The sequence below is a fragment of the Zeus faber genome, assembly GCF_960531495.2.
Source record: "Zeus faber genome assembly, chromosome: 9".
Classification (NCBI taxonomy): domain Eukaryota; kingdom Metazoa; phylum Chordata; class Actinopteri; order Zeiformes; family Zeidae; genus Zeus; species Zeus faber.
Window position 1 is genome coordinate 11,958,004 of NC_137197.1, and position 19,265 is coordinate 11,977,268.

Consider the following 19,265-nt stretch of genomic DNA (forward strand, 5'->3'; position numbering starts at 1 on the left):
TCGACATTCTACAAATAGTATTCATTCGTCGTCAATAAATAAATGCACATCAGTTGGAAAGAGTCTGTTGAGAATACGCAGCAAAACCCAGCAGAATTGCGTCGAAGTTCGAGACAAGACGCTCAAAATGAATTGTTTGCTTATAATAATGTTTAAAACGCTTAAAAAAAAAAAAAGAGTTTATTTGCAGTGTGTTTTCCTCATTTTATGAAGGGGAGGTTAAAAATATCGACCAGAAAGCCGGAAAATGATACTGATCTGAGAGCGATCGCTAAAGCCTATATTTGGACACTAGGGGGGGGGACACTGGCGCTTTTCCTCATCCTCATACATGAGCTTTGGAAGAGAAAACTCATCATCGACATCTTTCTCCCCATTTGCAGGTATGATCATTCCTCTGTTGTTCGTAAAAAAATAAAAAATAAATACACCTGTAATTATTTGTTTCGTGCTGTAATGTTCGCGGAATTTATGTGCGGGATTTTATTGTAGTTTAAACTGAGTTTGTACCTAACTCAGTATTAAACTAGCTGTGGCTGCTACACTGTAGTTTAGCTGTTTTTCAGTCCTTTTACCGACGGGGCTAACGGTCACTTATTGTAGTAATTAGGATCGATAATTCGATAGTCATTATTTGCACTAGTTTTTATTATCATTATTATTATTATTATTATTATTATTAGATACTTAAGACTGGCCCACACTAAAAAAGATTTTTCAAATCTTAACAGATGTTGTGCATGTTAGAGGCCCCACACACGACGACATATCATGATACATTTAACAGTTTGTTCCTCTTGTGTGTGGAGAGCATGGATTTGCCCAAACAGCAAACCACACCAACGGATTCCATTCACCAACAAAACCACAGATTCGACCCGGAGGGGTGGCTGCGCGAGATTACCGGAGTACCGACTTTCGAAACCAGAAATGTTCTGTGATCAAAAAATGTTACAGTTTATTTAGTTTATTGAAGTTGTAGATGCATGTCATGCAAAAAAAAATGTATTTACATTCAAAGCGATTGGGGGGGGGGGGGGGGGAAAGATGCTTCTTGGATTTCGTTCACTAACATTGCACATTATTAACAAACGGTGCTAACAGTCACTTTGGACAAAAGTGTCTGCTCAATGAATACATGTATATGTAACAGGAGTTTTGATTAGTCTTCATTGAGCAGTCTGGTCACGTTTCTTGAAAAAGCCGCACTGCAAGAGAGTCGTTTGATGAATTGTATTAATCCAACAATTGTTCGGTGAAATCTGTCAATCTTACGAGCATTATTTCCCACCTCACATGTAAGCCTACCTTAAAAAGAATAACAACAAATATCACCAGGACCAAAAAGCCTCCTATCGATCCAGCAATGATGGCAGGTTTGGACTTCACCACTTCCTGTTTAAGTATCATTACATGCGCCTAAAGATGCACAATTAATGATTAGCATTAATTTTTTTCGACACCAGAAGCACAGATTAAACCATTAAATATAGATACTTTTGCCGATTTCATGTTGCTGTTCAGAAGCTGGTACTGGTCATCAAACTCCATGTTGGCCAAGGCAGTGATGCCACTGGATGAGCCCTAGTCAGAGAATAGAGGTGACTCCAAAACTCACATGAAACGTGAAATGTCTTCACTCAGGTAATAATATTTAATTTTTTATGGCATTTCAGTGTTGAGCTTTCGGGTTTAAATGCTGAATGAGCCCATTAAAAGAAAGTGAGTACTGTAGCAGTAACATAAGATACCAGGTACTGCATAAAAAAATAAACTCTTGCTCATAAAGTAAAAGGTGCGTGTTATGCATAATCTCGACGAAACATCGGCCAAATTCAATTCCATTCAATATAAGTAGAATATATTGTTGACAAAGGACTTTTTCCTGTCACTGGACCACTGTCTACATGTGTATTTCGACTTCTCCGAAGAATAGGATACAAGACGCGACAACTCAATTCGTACCACCTAGAAATGTTATTTTCCTTTTCCATAGGTCTTGTAAAGATAGCCTGCACCCACCTCAACATCACTAACTGAAGCGTGAGCCATGACTTTGATATCTTGCAAATCCACCACCGTGCATTGAATGGAATACTCTCCTCGTGTCTTGACAAAGAGGAGTTCATGAATTTATTCCAGTATGGGTATTACATTTTTATTTTTTTTTTAACTACAAGATATGTAGGAAACTCAGGTACTTACAGACACGACTTTATCCAAAGGCATTTTACATTTATCCTGTAATTCAAACAGATAGGTTTTTTTTAATAGAAACTCACATAGATTGCAGTTGTAACAACATACAATGACTTTTACTGGCTTACCTCAGGTTCCACTGCATTTATTTCCACGTGTGTGTGGTGTGCAGGGATCCTTATCTCAATCTTTACGCGTAAAGTTGCACTGTATTTATTCTCACCAAGTAGCTAAAAAAAGAAAATGAGTGAAAAAGTGATCATGTATCAAAATGCATTGAGTCTTGTAGGAGAAAACAGACCTTGAATGTGAAGGAGATGTCTGTTTTTTCAACAGAGTCGATGATTTTCACAATGTTTGGGCTGGCCTCCCTGTAAAAAATCAATTTAATATTTTAAATCAATTCCACCTATGTTTCAGTTGACTGTGTTGTTTTTTTTCCTACTTCTTGAAGAGGCTCACCCTTGTAGTTGAACCTTTAAGGCATTCTTGATCCTAAAATTGTATGTTTTGGTATCCAACACTTGGATGCCTCGATTTGCACTAAATAAAAAGAAAATGAGACAATCTTAACGAAAATATTATTTCAGTTTTGTTTTTTCTTAATTGTCAAATGTTAAAGGAGAACCCAAGTTGTCGAATTTATGTAAAGTAATTATAATCATGCTTTGAGTACTATTGCAGACCATGTTAAATTTGCATGGATTTCAGCATCCACCATCTCAGACGTCCCGTTCGTAATGCGCCAATGGATGGTGAAGTGGCTCTGTGGAAACACCAAAAAACACTGAAATAAGAATTGTTGTGTTTGACTAATCTTCTTCTTCTTTTGGCTGCTCTGTTAGAAGAAGAAGAATCTTTAATTATCATACAACACACCGCACCACATGCACACGCTTTTAGATGGTGGCCAGTGAAATGAGGCCTCTGCATGTAACCCATCCTGGCTTGTCCTTCCGCCGGAGGGGCAGCCAGGAGCAGTGGGCAGCATTCGTCGACGCGCCCGGGAACCTGGTGACGAGTGTCCATCGCTGGTCGGACGATGATGTGCGCATGTTTTTGGTGGGGGTCCTTACTGACATTAAAAAATCTTTACGTGTTTTACAAAGTGCTTAACAAAAAGGCAAGCAAGGAAAACATGTGGCTGCATCTCTTTTGTGGCGTGTGATAGCATTTGTGTCGTATTATTGTATGTATTGCTTTGTAAACAAAGAGGACGACTTTGAAATGTTCTCACTGAATTAGAAGAACTAAGTAGCGAAAAAATTGGCAGTTGATGCCACAAATGTCTGCAGTCTGAAGAGTATAAATACATTTGAATTGACTCAATTTTAGCAGAAGGTCTTCCTGTATAGTGTGTACGTGACAGCGGAAGGAAAAATATTGTTTGATAAAAATGTAACAAATGAATTTCAAAGTGTGCAACCCTTTAATTTTGGTGATATAATACATGTTGTGTTAATTTAAAAAAAACACACAAACCATCCACTCCTCCAAACCTACCTCAGCACCTCTCCTGAAAACTGGATGCAGAAGACGACACTTCAGCCATGAAAAGCTTTCTTGGATGTCATTTTCACACGGCAAGCCCTTGAGCGTAGAATTGTGGGAATTCTAGACAAGGATAATTTTGCTTTGAATTTCTGCACTATTTCAAGAGGGAATAAAATGCACTCATGATTGTGTATATTGGATTTGAACCAGAATGTTAAATTACCAGTGTCGCTCGGCTGTACTCCAGAACATTAGGGTACGTCAGGACCAGCATGGTTCTGAAGGCTCCATGCCCACTGTTGGTCAGATTGAAGGACATCGCGTTGCTCTCGGACAATCCAATGACGACGACTTGGTGACTAATGGACAAAGACACGGCATATATATATATGTAGTCCTCAATATGTATTTTGCGTTTTGGCAATGAAATCTGACTCACGTAAGCCTTGAATCTGCCAGAGATATGCTTCCAACACAGGTGGCATTTACAGCACACTCGTTTTCAAATGGTACCTGCAATAAAATCATTAAATTGTATTTATATATTACCTGTCGAATATTGGTCAAACGTCTTGGCTTGTGCTAAATATTAAGTACACACCAAACTACTTTTAGATATTTTTTTTTTAAGCCAAACACATAACAAGCATCACCTCTTCCAAAACCACATTCGGTGTTAGTGCATCCAAGATCCGCAGAGGTTTATCAGCACTTGAAGTAGAAGTGTTCAAAGAGAAATTCATTCTGACCACGATAGGTGAGAAACAATCATGGCAGCCCTTAAAAGAGCAAAACAGTGTTTGAAGATTAATTGTCTATGTTGTATTGTATTTCTTTGAGCCCTATACATGTAGTTGACTTACCACAAAGCTCAGATATATAGTAGGAAGACAGTCTTTATCAGACTGTAATGTAAAGAGGCCTTCTTTGTAGACTTTATTCTCAAAATCAAGTCGCTTTATGTTTTGACCCACATCCAGATCAATATTGAAGGGGATTGAAAGATTTTCACTTTCTTTGGGGGAGAATGGGCAGAAAAGTGTGTTTAGCCATCACAGATATCCATATACATATAGCACATGCAAATCCACAAGTTTTATGCTATATATATTTGACATTTTCCAATAAATGGTTGGTTAACATGAACACTTACCAGCGATATTTCCTTTCTGTGTGTTAAGGCAGATTTTCAAAGTGACCTGCTTAATCTGTTGGTTCATCTGCCATAATAAAGGGATGTTTTTTGGAATCACGGTAACTCTGGGTTCGAAGCCAATGACGGGAAGGGTTCTGGGAAAGTGTCCATGGGTACATTTTAGGTTTTAGATTTAAGTGTATTTTAGCCAGGTAAAATCTTGTAACATTTTTCAACTCACTCCAGAATAGTTACTGTGCCTTCACTCCCAACACCCATGTAGAGCTGTCTGTTTTTGTCCACTTTGTGAGAAAAAGCACTCAAAGACTGCCCAAAATGCCGGAGTTTCATGCCAAAGTCTGCAGGGGAAATTCTCTGCAGGAATAAATGTAAACACTCTCAATTCAACTTATATTCTCAGTTATACTGTACATTGAGGTCTGATTATTAGTGGATTTCCTGGAAATCTGCTTATGATTTGTCATCAAGTCATTGGGGAGAATGCATGTTAGAACGCAGGGACAATAGTACCGATTGACATATCAGAGATGGTAATTCATGGATAAAATGTTATATATTAAAGATATTTTGAAAAGGGACTACCTGCGAAAAGTGGCGCTGTAGTCCCCCTTGCACGCCATTGTAAATATATATACTGCCAGAACTCTCTGAATCCTCGTCCATCTCCAGTGGAGCCCCGACTGCCACGTCGTTGAACATGTTCCCGTCTAGGTCCCCGACACTGGCAATGGCTGAGCCAAATCTGGCAAATTCATACCTTTCCAATCCCTGCCACTCAAAGTCCACCTTTTGAAACATTCCCTAGTGATGAAAAGTTGTTTAGTCGTTATAATAAAATTTCTAATTTATTGTAAAATAAGATGAAGAATAATGTCACACAATCACTTAATATAACACCAGCAGGACATTTTGCCGACTATCACAGAGTTTGTCAAGCCATTTATTTTTAAATTTAAGAACAGCCATTGTTTTCAGCTATTTCAACATTACTATTTCCGCTTACCTGTTCCAGCTTGTATATATAAACTCTTCCGTCCTCTCCTCTTTCATAAAATAATGATGCTCCTACTAGCAGATAGTCTGTCACACCGTTTTTGTCGATGTCCAAAGCGCACAACACGGACCCAAAGTAAGAACCAGCCTAAATATATGGAGAAGGCAGATTAGTGCCAAGAGGGGTATCTTTCTGTAAAATCAGAATTCCACTTTAGTTATACAGAATTGTTATGTGCCTTAATAGGTCCATTCCTTGGAAACTAACAACATAGATCATATCAAATGCACCAACCTGTGCGCCCTGTAGGAGCTGACGTTGTTTGTGAGAAGCTGAATCAAAGACAAACACCCCACCCGTCAGATTGTACCGAGGAGCCCCGGAAATATAGAAAACCTCCGTGGGGCCTTGAGCTGACAGTACACTGTAGCCTGTGAAACATAGCACACACAATTTTTTACTCTATAATAATATCAAATTATCACCCGGCACAACCATCATAATTCTCAGATATTCAATTTTTCTACATGGCTCTGTAGAATACTTGATTATAACTGTTCACTAGCGGCAATCGGTGCTCAATTATTTATGAATAATGAATAATAACCACAGTCTGTTAATGATGACCATTGTAATGGGCAACCACTTCTCCACCTGGATTCATGTCATTCATATCACTCCGCCTACATGGTGATGCTAACACTGCAGGGGCTAGTGGTGACATGTGACGCTACATAGACCACAACGGAAGACTTCAAAGACTTGCAACATGTTTTGTAGGGCAAATAGTTTGCTACGCTATCGCAGTGTTGGCTGCATTTTGGTGGTCTTTTTTCTGAGTGTAAGCTCTTAAAATAGCTATGCTAGTTATAATATCCTTTAAAATCAAGGATAGCCGTATAATAAGCTGGACAATGTGCAGCCATCAGTCATCACAAAATGATCCCCTAATGTGTCTTTGTATTGTAAATTTGCTCCTTCAGCATCTATGTATCAGCCAATCTAGGTAGCTAGCCAACAATGTGGTCAATATTTGGGACGTTGAGTTTCGTCATCACCACAAGCACAACCCTTGAGTTTGTCTTTTTTTTTTTTACCTAAGTAAGAGAACTGTTGTTCTTGAGAGTCTGCCTGCAAGAAGGTCACCCTCTCCTGATGGGGATGTTTGAGGATGACGCCGCCGCTCCAGTCGTTGGCTCCGACAGCTCCAAATAAGAGGGATCCCTAAAGGCGCACAACCTCTAACCTCATTGACTGTGTTAGGGACTTTCTGCTATTATAATCCAGTTAAATAACCAACGTTTTGTTTGTTTGTAAGTATCCTCATACAGAGATAGGAGCTCAGTGGGACTCATTTTGAATTAGAAGCAAGCGTTGTGTCAAGCACCCACTTGGAATATGGTAGGGGAACACAGATGCCGATAAGACAAGACAAGATTGGGCTAAACTGAGAATACGTTTTACTGAGAAGCCAGGAACCCTCAAACATGGAGATAGCACAAACTAGCAACAACATACACTGAGGGGATCACATGGGGGTGATCACAAAAAGACAACAGCTGGAACGAGACAGGAACCAGGGAGACACGACGGAGACGTACACAGTAACAAAGGCAAATTACAAGACAAGAGGGGGAAGGATGAGAATCACGAGGACAAAGGACAGAACACGCAAGAGACTAAGACCGAACGGTGACAAGTTGTCTGACTAAGCTCAAACTTTAGCTCCAACCCAACGCTTGAGCATCTGTAGTAGGCTTAGGATATATGAAGAACACATAAAGATATCCTTGAGGGAGAAGCAAATCAAAGAAAGAGGGAGACGGTGTGAACAAAATAACTAAATGCAGTGTAATCACAAAAATATTATTTTGAGTACTCATTGGGTATTACATCAGGCGACAGATGCGTGCTGAATCCAGCCTCAGCGAGCTGGAACTTAAAGCCGTCTCCATCGTTCAGACCTAGTTGTTAACATAAAGTTGTTGATGTGAAAGCAATTCATCACTCAATGTGTCAATAAATGTGTTACAACATACTTGACGATATTTGAGACTAACCTTCAATTCCGCTGAAGATGCTGGTTTTCAGTTCAGACAGAATTTTGTAAAGAGCGTTGTAATCATCAACCATAAATGTGTTTTTTTCATTTCCAGCAATTTTCAACATCTCCTCCTGGGCTGTTTCCTTAGTTTTGATTTCTCCTACCTGTATTTAAACAGTATACAATACAAAGAATTACCAAGGTGTTTTGAATTTCAAATGTATTCCAATTGTTGATGATTCTTGATCATTTTTAAGCTTAAAGGTGCCCAAAGACTAACTGACTTTCCAAATCACGACTTCCCGATATCACTGGGGTGTTCCCACTAGACAATCCTTCTTATTGTTTTTTTGTTTTGTTTGTTTTGTTGTCTGGCGGACTTCAAACTACGCGATGCGTCCCAGACTAAGGTGTTCTCACTCTAATGATATACTACTACTATACAACTACAGGATCCTACACCTGGCAGCACCAAGAGCCACAGGAGACAGCCGCTGTCTTGCGCAAACACACGGAAATTGGGTATTTTTCCACGTGACTTTGCCAAAAGGACACATAAAACAAATGGAGCTTTATAATGAAGAAAGGTTTGTTGTTATAGTTGCGTGTCTGCTTATTTTTTTTTGTGCTGACAAAAGGATGGATGGGGGACATTATGCAGAATTTGGCAGAGGAATGGGTGGGGAGAAACAGACTAAATGGATTAATTCTGCAGACAGTTGGAGATAAACTATCATTATTATGAATTAAGTCCTGAATAGTGAAGTGCAATGAAAACACCAATATTCCTTTGTTTTAATATACATTACACACATTCCAGATACGCTTCTATACTACTCCTCCTCCCCTGGTTTCTTCTCGCGTTCTGATTGGCTGCTACTTTCGTTGCCGATCTCCCGATACTATTTCAAACTACACAATCTTTGTTGTCGACAACCCAATATTTTCAAGCATGTTTAAAAAACATCGGGAGCTGTCGCTGACCCGATCTTAGAAATGTGTCTGCGACAGCCATACCGGGGCAAATGTTGTGGAGTCTGAACAGGGCATTACATGTGTGGCATTTGCCATCCGCCAAAGACAAAAGAGATACACTGCACAGCAGCTCCCTGTCGCTTCACTTTGACCAGGAAAGGGTAAGTAGATCACTTACCCCAATAGCGAATCTGATGATGCCGCTTTCATCAAGCATTCTCAGTGAATCTTCAAAGTGTGCTTTTTTATCCCAGAATGAAATTGACCCATCGGATATCACAATCATAATTTTCTTCGCATCCGGTTTCGAGCCATTCTCCGGAGTGAAGCTGTAATTTCTAAAACATGGACATTAATGACAACGTGGAGACATCGATTTGTGAGGGGAAAAAGTGAATTTTAAAGGTGACGTGCCATTCAATTAAAATGTGCTTTAAATTTGCTTTAAATGCTTTGGCAGAAAGGGTCCCATGTGGGTGGAAAAAGTGTGAAGTCTGTCTTGTATCATTTTGCGAAGGAGTCTCTGTGGAAAAAGATCTCTATACTCAAGGAAGTCAGATTTTATCAATCCGGGATTTCCCCCAATCATCCGTGATCCGAAAATCAATTGCATGAGCCCACCCCAGAGACATTTGGATATGGGGTGATTTGACCTGGCCTGTGCAGCAAACCTACGAATAATGATAATTGAAAATGTCTTTAACAAGGTACTTACAGCAGGTATTGTATGGCTGTAGCTGTTACTGTTGTATTATAAATTTGTTGGATGTTCCTCACTTTCTCAATGGCTTTTGCACCACTCTCAATACTTTCTTTAAGTAACAGCTCAGACCGGACCTCTGAGCCATACTGAACCACTGCAAAATCGCACTGAAAAAAGGGGAAATTAAAATCTGTGACGGCATGAAGTGAAACCTGTGTTTGGTTGCATTTTTTTTTTGTTTGTTTTGTTTGACGTTTGGCTCTTTGATATGGTTGTTTGAACTAACGTTGAGGCATTTAGCCCATATGTCGGACATCACGGTGATGATGAAATCTTTGGCCGTGCGAAAGTCAGGTGCTGTAATAGAACCGGATCCATCCAGGACAAACCCGATCTCTGTACTGCGCTCTACAAAACATAATGACAGAACACCAGAGAGAAGACACACACACACACACACACACACACACACAGACACACACACACACACACACACACACACACACACACACACACACACACACACACACACACACACACACACACACACACACACACACACACACACACACACACACACACACAAATATTGTTTATGGTTGATGTGGATTTGGATATTTGGTGCTGCCTTTTGTACAGTCTCTATGGAGAAAAATACAGGATAAAGTAACATACCTTCATCTTCATCTTCGTCATTGTTGTTGTTGTTGTTGTTGTTGTTGTTGTTGTTTGAATTGAGTGTTTCCATTTGTTCCGCCACTTGAGGTTCATTTTTGGAGATATCAAGGCAGGGGATATTTGAGTGAGAAAGAGCAAAATGTGTGAATTTGATGTCTTCTCTATTGCTTCCCTTTGATGTGTAGGACATTACAGAGCGTCCACCTACTCAGCGTGGCCGGACTGATCAACACTCGCAAGGTGTCAGAGAGGATTGCACATTTGCCATTAAAGTCCTCGTTCAGGTCCTGCTTCTTTCTGCGCTGCTGACAGATCTGCGGGAGGACACTTCATTGTCTTATGAGAAAACATTCAAAGTGGCTCAAATTATTTTTTACCAAGAGCAAAAGGAGGCATCTGGCCAAAGATGAGTAATGCTTATTAAATGTAAAATATGCACTGTTTGCCTCAATTAGAGGAGCTGTATCTCTCAAAATGATTATGGGGCAGAGGAGTTAAACTAAAATAAAATGAATCTGGTGTTTCCTGTTCACCCTGAACAAAAGACAGAAGTGGAGTTGTGCAGTCACATAGGCTTGTGGTTTTGATTACAGATGAGCGAAACTGTTGCCGTTCCTGTCAGACTGGCGGTCTTCACGCTATTTCTCCAGGTTTTGTCTTTGACGTGCAGCAATTGAGCTCTTTTAGGAAATTATCAGATTGTCATTTGACCCCCTCACTGACAGAAATGGAAAAACTTCATTAAATTCATACATTTCAGTATTGGTTTGGAGTGGCGATGGATGGGGAAGACAGGGGTTATGATGATTAAAATAGAGATGGTTTTTGGTCATCTGTGAGAACCTATGACGTGTTAAAGGTGTCAGTCTGCGACAACAGCATATCAGTTTGTCATGAGGATGTTGTGGTTTTGTCAGAGGAAGAGTAAGGTTTCCGACTGATTTTATTTAATATCTTTTATATAATTTTCAAATCGGCACATATTTGAAATTGAATAGAGTAATTATTTAATTTTTTTTCACAAAATCTTTAATTAATGTCAATATTTTAAAACCATTTGTTTTATAAAAGATGGCAAAAAATTAAAACACTGAAACAACAATATTGATAGCAGGTTTTACCTGGTGTCTGCAAGTCAGTAGTTTATTAATATCATTATTATTAGTTGTCGGAAGAACTTTAAAAAATCTCTTTAAATTGTCATCTCTGTCAACTCGTAAGTCTCAGAATTTTTAAATTAGAAAAACCTAAGAAATATAAGTTGACAATTTAAAGAGAATTTGCAAAGCGCTTCCGACAACTAATAATAATGATAATAATAAACTACTGACTTGCAAAAACCTGCTTTCAATATTGTTGTTTCAGTGTTTTATTTATTATAGTTATTTTTTGCCATCTTTAATAAAACAATTGGTTTTAAAATAACGACTGATGTAAAAAATGGCATTAATTTAAGATTTTGTGAGAAACATTTTAAAGAATTACTCTTTTCAATTTCAAATATGTGCCGATTTGAAAATTAAATAAAAATATTAAATAAAATCAAAGCTCTTCCCATGAGTGATCCAAGGACTTGTTTTTTTCAGTGTGTGTCTGCGATGAAATATGAGGTTTAAGGGATAAATGAATATTACCATTGTCTTCTCACTATTTCCAGTAAAGAGGTTTGCAACTGAAACAATGGGCTTGAGTCCTTTTACGTCAGTCGAATCTATAAAAAAAACAAGAAACGGAAGTTGTCAGACCACTAGAGCGTTTGAAACAGTATGAGCATTTTTTGTTTCTTCACCTGAATCCTTCTTCATACAACGTGATGCGTTCAAAGTGCAATCGAGTAACGTGTTGGAGTTTGGAGATGGAACCAGGACTCTAGAACAGAAGAGAAGAAAAGAAACAGTCTTTAATCATCACACGACACTCCACAACACATGCTTGCACACACACACACATGCACATGCTTGATGGTGGCCGGTGAAAGTGAGTTAACTGAGATCTAGACGGAACCTCCGCGACCTCAACAGAAACAAGGGAGACACTCACCCGTCCTGTGACTGAACCACAGTTTGTCCAAAAAGACCATCGTTACCATCTGAAAAGGTCCTCGCTGGTTTCTGATGGATGTTGAATCCTTCAGCCGCCCATGCTACTGTAATAGTTTTGTTTAAATCACTGTTTCAAAGATTGAACATTTCAACTTTTACAGAGCTGTTCGAAAGCAAGAGATTTCTCAAACAGGTAAAACATATGTTTTTTTTTTCTCTTCTTAATATGCAGCACTTAATCTAAAAAAGGTTAACTCTTTAACTATTTTTAACATTCAGAACCTTTTTGCGATACTACTGTACAGTGATAAAATACTAACACAAACAAAAATCCAGCGCGATTAAAGAAGTGTGTTAAAGTTGATACATACCTGTCAGTAAAAATAGGCTTCCCAAAACCATGCTTTCCATTTTGGAAAATAATCTACCGGGTAGCCCTTGGAACGGCCAATACTGTTGTGGAACCCCACTAAAAAGAGCACCTATACCAGAGCCAGAGAATATCTGGCTGCCAGCCTTATATGGAACTGGATTTGTCTCCCACGTACTCAAATAGTGAGGTTGCTTCTTCTGTCAACTGTCATCACAGCCACAAAGGACGGGCTTATCTTTTGGTTTCCTGTCAGAGGCAAAGTGTTGTGGACATGAGGAACTATCATCTTTTGCGAAGAATGTTGTACATATCCATGTCTGGGCTGTACAGACTCATGTCTAATGTAAAAGTGTTGTGGTGGTATGAGTTTTATTTGCAGCAGGCTGGAAATGTAGGTTAATTTGACTCATCATCGAATTTAATACTTGACTAAATTACATAGAATAAATCTATCAAATCTATGAAAAAGGGAGTTTTTCATAATAGGTCCCTTTCTTTCTGCAGACTCGAACAGGGAGTTAACTAAAGTAACAGTTTTTAATGCAAACTCAGGAAGATGATTCCTGTGGTAGCTGCCAGTTCAGGAAAGCTTTGTCTTACTTGTGAATATTAGTTTTCCGTTTGGACATAGTATTTACACACGAGTGACACTTTAGTATGGCAATCCACGAGGGGCTTGCCATTCTTTTCCAAATAACTTTTGGAAAAAGTGTCAAAAACCTTTGCAATGATTGATTTTGACCACTAGGTGTCATCACATATGACAGACACCCAGATAACTGTAACAGCCGTCTAATATGTGTTTGAATATGTTTTGAATTACACTAATGTCATTATTTAGAACTACTTGTTGCAATTGCTGCAATTGCAGCTTACTTTTTCTAGTTTCTTACATTAGCGCGAATGTAGCCAAAACAGTCAATTAAACCCTGGAAAAACTTGATAAAATGTTGGTGGGTTGTGGCTTGTTTTTTTCCCCCATATAAAGACAGCCGGACTATGTGAGTCCTCCATTTTCAGAAAGGAGATTAAACATGTTTTTTAGGCTCAAACATTTGTCCCATTTGACTGGTTTTCAGCAGAATGAGAAGCTGCAGCAGGGCAGCAACAACCTTTTAATTCCAAGTCCTTGAAAAACTGGTGGAAAGCTGGTAAATCTATCCTTCAAAGGGATACTCTTTTGGTATTTTGGGAAATAAGCTTTTTGTCTTTCTTGCCCAGAATCTGACGAGAGGGCCAATACCTAATTCTAGTACTGAGATGGCAACGGGCCAAATGTGTTAGCTCAGTGCATGGCTGCAGGTGGGATCAACTAGCCTACCTCCTGTGAAATTAAGAAAATATACCTTCCAGGATTTCAAAAGTCATTTAAGCGATACATCTCACAAATTTATGGCGAGTAAGAATAAAAACATTAAAACAATATCTTAGTTGTTTAAATTGCATTTAGATACATTTGAAACTATTTTTGATGTATAACTATGTATCTATTAGGTTGTCACGATAATTATCAGCAGTACTTAAATATAAAATATAAAATATTCATACCAATAACTTAGAGCTTAACTTATATCTTTCCTGTTCTTGCAACCAGTATACCAGGTGTGACCAAACACACGGTGGTGGGAAGCTGCTGTGGTGTGTTGCAGCATTTGTTTCGGGTTTGGTTACCATAGCGATTTACCTTGCAGCTAAAAGTAGGCCACTGTGGTGATACTGAAAAGAAGCTTCTCGTCCAATGAGCTTAAAACCTCACACGGCTTGCTTCACATTAAGGAAATAAACTATAGTGTTGTTTACACTTATCCTGTTAAAAAAAAACAACATACTTATTATAATAATACAAAATTGAATTTGAAATTTGAATTTGAAAACCTAATTAAAGTTACGACTGAGGCCTATGCTACCAATGGTTAAATTCTAGTTAGTTATTCAAAATTATACGTTGTTTGTTTTAATTTGTTCCCAATCCAAGAGGGACATTGTGGGACTGGGCTTTAGGAGATTTTAATGCTTTTATGTTAAAAAGTCATACATAACATATGTCAAGGGATTAAGTTGGGGGAGAAGACGACAGCCTTCACGAGGCCTCTCCTGTGAGTAGTGAGAAATGGTGCAAGACCAACTCACGAAACTAATGTCGCCAAAGAATCATCGAGCTGGCAGACCAAGGTACAAGCCAATGCCAAAACCAAGGCAGAGAACATCCTCTTTAGGACGGGCGGACACCCCCACCGTCGAAAACCAAGGTCTGCCGGTGCTCCAACTCAATGTCGAGGGCCTTACCATCGCCAAACTCGAAGTCATCAGGCATCTCGCCGATTCCAACAAAGTGGCAGCGGTCGTCCTGCAAGAGACACACTGGGTGTCAGATGAAAACCTCAAGCTTCCTGGGTTCTCCCTCGCTGGATCCATCCACAGCAAGAAGCATGGAATGGCAACCTTCGCCCGAGATGGTTTGAGCTGGGCAGCCACCAGCCAATCTCCACCTGGCTGCAACATCGAGTGGCTGGCCACTAAAATCCAAGAAACATCTGTCGTGAACGTATATAAGCCCCCACCAACAGCGCTGACTGCATCATCACTTCCATCCGTGACTGCTCCTGCCATCTATGCAGGTGACTTCAACTGCCAACATACGGATTGGGGTTACCAACACACATCACAGGATGGAGAAGCACTGAGTGAGTGGGCCTCTAACGTTGAGGCACTACTGCTGTACGACCCAAAGGAGCCCCCAAGCTTCTGCTCTGCACGTTGGAACTCTTATACCAACCCAGATCTGGCCTTCGTCATATGCCGCAGTAACGACCTGAAACCGGAGAGACGTGTCTTGGACAGGTTCCCTCGCTCACACCACCGGCCATCCATCATCAAAGTACCATCCCTAGTACAGCCGGTAGCTGGCAAACCGGTCAGGAGATGGAACTTCAGGAAGGCGAACTGGCAGTCGTTTACGGTGGAAACAGAAAGAAGAACTACTGGTCTCATGGACCCAGAAGCAGAAGACGTGGATGCTGCATACAGTGCCTACTGTGAAGTCCTCCTAAGGGCAGCAAAGCACAACATCCCACGTGGCTACAATAAAAACTATATCCCGGGCTGGGATGAAGAGTGCAGCTGCCTGTTGCGCCAACACCAGCAGGCGATCACCAGGGAAGAAATGGACGCAACAGCAACAACCCTACTGCAGAAGCTGGATGACACCCGAAGGGCTAGGTGGACGGAAGTAGCGGAATCCATCGACTTCACCCACTCCAGCCGGAAGGCGTGGCAGACCATCAACTTGCTCTCAGGGAGAAAAACAACACCTCGTAGGTGTCCAGTGACTGCAGATGCTATTGCTTCCCAGCTCCTGAAAAATGGTCGCTTCCCTGATGCGGACAAAAACTTCGCACGACTGACATCGTGTGAGGTATCATCCCCCTCCAGAGCAGCCAGCGCTGATGCTAATCTCTCAGGAGACTTCACAGCAGCCGAGCTAAAGGCAGCAATTAAAAAACTGAAGCTGGGCAAATCACCAGGTCGAGACAATATCCACCCAGAGTTTGTTATGCACCAAAGTGAAAGAACATCTCAATGGCTACGCACATTCTTCTCATCATGCTTCCGGAGGTCCAAGCTCCCGAAGATCTGGCGCCGTGCTTCCATCATAGCCTTGCCAAAGCCGAACAAACCCGCCGAAGACCCGAAGTCCTACAGGCCCATATCCCTGCTCTTTGTCCCGTACAAGATTCTGGAGAGGCTGATCCACAGCCAAATTGAGCCAGTGGTGGACCCTAAACTCCCACCGGAACAAGCCGGCTTCCGCAGAGGCAGGTCAACGGTGGACCAGGTAACGCTACTCACCCAGGACATCGAGGACAGCTTCCAAGATAATGAGAAAGCTGGAGTAGTATTCCTGGACCTGACAGCCGCTTATGACACCGTGTGGCACCGTGGACTACACCTGAAACTGTTGAGAACAATCCCGGACCGGCACATGGTGAGATTTATTATGGAGATGCTATCTAACCATAGCTTCATCCTACAAACCAGCGATGGCCAGACCAGCAGGCTCAGAAGGCTGAAGAACGGTGTCCCGCAAGGCTCTGTCCTCTCACCAATGTTATTTAACATCTATATTCACGACCTGCCAGACACAACATCCAAGAAGTACGGCTATGCGGACGACCTGGCCATCATGCTTCGATGCCCAACATGGAACACTATGGAAGAAGGCCTCAACCGAGACATGGGCATCCTGGCAGACTACCTCCAGAAGTGGCACCTTCAGCTCAGCATGGGCAAAACAGTGTCTGCAGCTTACCACCTCTACAACCGGGAGGCAAGAAGGGAACTGGACGTGCATGTTGGCAACATCCGCCTGGAGTTCCAGCAAGCCCCCAAGTACCTCGGCGTATGCTTGGACCGGACGCTGTCCTACAAGCAGCACCTGGATGAAGTGAAGGCCAAGACAACCGCAAGGGTCTCGCTCATCCGCCGCCTTGCAGGCTCGACTTGGGGAGCTTCCCCCCAGACCCTACGCATATCCACGCAAGCCCTGGTCCTACCCGTAGCGGAATACTGTGCCCCTGTCTGGAGCAGAAGTCGACATGCGAACAAGGTGGATACTGTCATCAACAGCGCCCTCCGGATAGTAACTGGTTGTCTGAAACCCACCCCTGTGTCCTACCTGCCAGTCCTAGCTGGTATCGCCCCACCCAGTCTCCGACGGGAAGCAGCTACCCTCGCCCTGGCAAGGAAAGCCCAGAAGAACGACTGGCACATCCTACACAAAGCCACAACAACACCGGCACCACCATGCAGGCTCAAGTCTCGCCATCCCTACAACAAGGCAGCACAAGAGATGCTACAGTCGATCCCTGACGACTTGTCCAAGGACGCCTGGCTGGCAGCATCCTGGAGACAATCGTGGGAGTCAGCTGCGCCCTCCCGCATCCAACGATACATCCGGGACCCAGGAGGAGGTGTAAAAGGAGAAGACATGCCACGCCACCTATGGACCTCGCTGAACCGCCTGCGTACTGGCGTCGGGCGCTTCAAGTCCTCTCTAAAGAAGTGGGGCCTATCCGACAGTGCGTCATGCGAGTGTGGCGAACCTGAACAGACTGCCGAGCACATAATCACCAGCTGCCCCCTATACAGCCCACCCTCAGAAGCTGGCCTTTTTGACCTAGGACTGGAGACGAGGGCGTGGCTATATGACACTGAGTTGGCCATCTGATGATATACGAAAGAAGAAGGGATTAAATTAATTTAAACTAGCTTTCTGTTGTTTGTTTTTTATTTTAACTTATTGTCATCTCCGGAACACTTGGCCAGATGTATTTGTTTGTAAAACAATAACATATGCACATACAGTTTCACTGTGCTGGGTTGCAAGAGGAAACCACATACAGTTCAAACTTGGTATTCATCTTCCTCTCTCCAAAAAAAAAAAAAAATAGTGACAACAGGTTTCAACAGGAAGCGAAGAATAGAGCATTTAATTCATGACTTTTATTGCCACATCACATTTTATATATATATATATATATATATATATATATATATTCCTCAAGTCCATACGTTGGATTAACCACAAAGTCAAAATAGGATTTGCGATAGTTATGTCACTGTCCATGTGCATTCAGATAAAGTAGCTTTTTAACTTTAACCCACAGTCCACCCATGTGGGGGAGTTGTTTCCGGAGTTGTGACGTGGATGAACATGCAGGTCTTGTGGTTTTGTTCACTGACAAAGAGCATTATAATACACATTACAATACACATTACACACACTCAAATCAACATGCTGTGCAGCAGGTATAATATACTTACACTCAAGGCTTACAAAAATGTCCTTTTTGCCTTGGCCATGTGCACTATATGCAAATCTTCCAATGGTAAGTCCTTTTGAAATTATTTTCAGATGCAGTGCTTCATTAAAATAATAAGTGCTTTAGTCACCTGTTGCTGAGGAAAACAATACTCGTCATTTTGTCAACATTTATAGTTATTTTAAAACTATTTAAACAACTTCCGTTCTTCTTTTGACCACTCACTGAACTTGCAACGTGCCGAATGCATTTGTGTCACAATCTGCAATGCAACATGCACATATCCAGTTGTAGGTTTTTTTAAAAGGACTCATAGTTAAATTAATTGAAATTATAGTTAGATTATTTAACTCTTTATCAGCCACTGATATCAATTACCTCTGAACTGTACTTGGAATCATTGAAATATAATTTTGAAATTAAAAAATTAAGTTAGTTGTTTGGATACAACTTTTTGTGATTTATTCTACCATCTGTTTTTAAGAACAATGCTGCCAGGGTTCCTGCGAGACGTCCACGCTGAGCGCTCCACTGGGTTCCAACGCGCTCCTCCCGTGCACCTTCGAAAAGCCCCCGCAGACTCCTTCCCCCATGCCCGCCACCAACTGGGTGCTGTGGGTCCAAGATAACAGCTCTTCCGGCTTGGTCAGGCTCACGTCCGAAGGGAGCATCCAGTTCCTGGACCCCAGGAAAGGCCGTCTCAAAGTTTTTCCCATCCAGGGCCTCACAGGGAACTTCACCATCCGCATCGACAAGCTTCAGGGGTCCGACCTAGGGCGTTATCA

The 19,265-nt window shown here is 41.3% G+C and overlaps 1 protein-coding gene across 1 annotated transcript; it reads right to left on the minus strand.

Moving 5' to 3' along the window:
• Window positions 1-1,118: 1,118 nt before the first annotated feature.
• Window positions 1,119-19,229, minus strand: LOC307234731 (integrin alpha-E-like; the record flags this gene model as incomplete). The annotated part of the gene is made up of 27 exons (XM_080006594.1): window positions 1,119-1,208; window positions 1,309-1,419; window positions 1,498-1,584; window positions 2,023-2,109; window positions 2,206-2,241; window positions 2,328-2,429; window positions 2,501-2,570; window positions 2,662-2,742; window positions 2,886-2,965; window positions 3,703-3,813; window positions 3,917-4,052; window positions 4,133-4,206; window positions 4,347-4,472; window positions 4,557-4,708; window positions 4,847-4,983; window positions 5,070-5,203; window positions 5,432-5,650; window positions 5,853-5,990; window positions 6,138-6,274; window positions 6,941-7,067; window positions 7,737-7,807; window positions 7,904-8,051; window positions 9,041-9,200; window positions 9,578-9,732; window positions 9,852-9,973; window positions 10,452-10,557; window positions 19,041-19,229. 27 exons carry the CDS (start codon window positions 19,227-19,229, stop codon window positions 1,170-1,172), a joined length of 3,135 nt encoding a protein of 1,044 aa, XP_079862720.1. The 3' UTR covers window positions 1,119-1,169.
• Window positions 19,230-19,265: the final 36 nt, after the last annotated feature.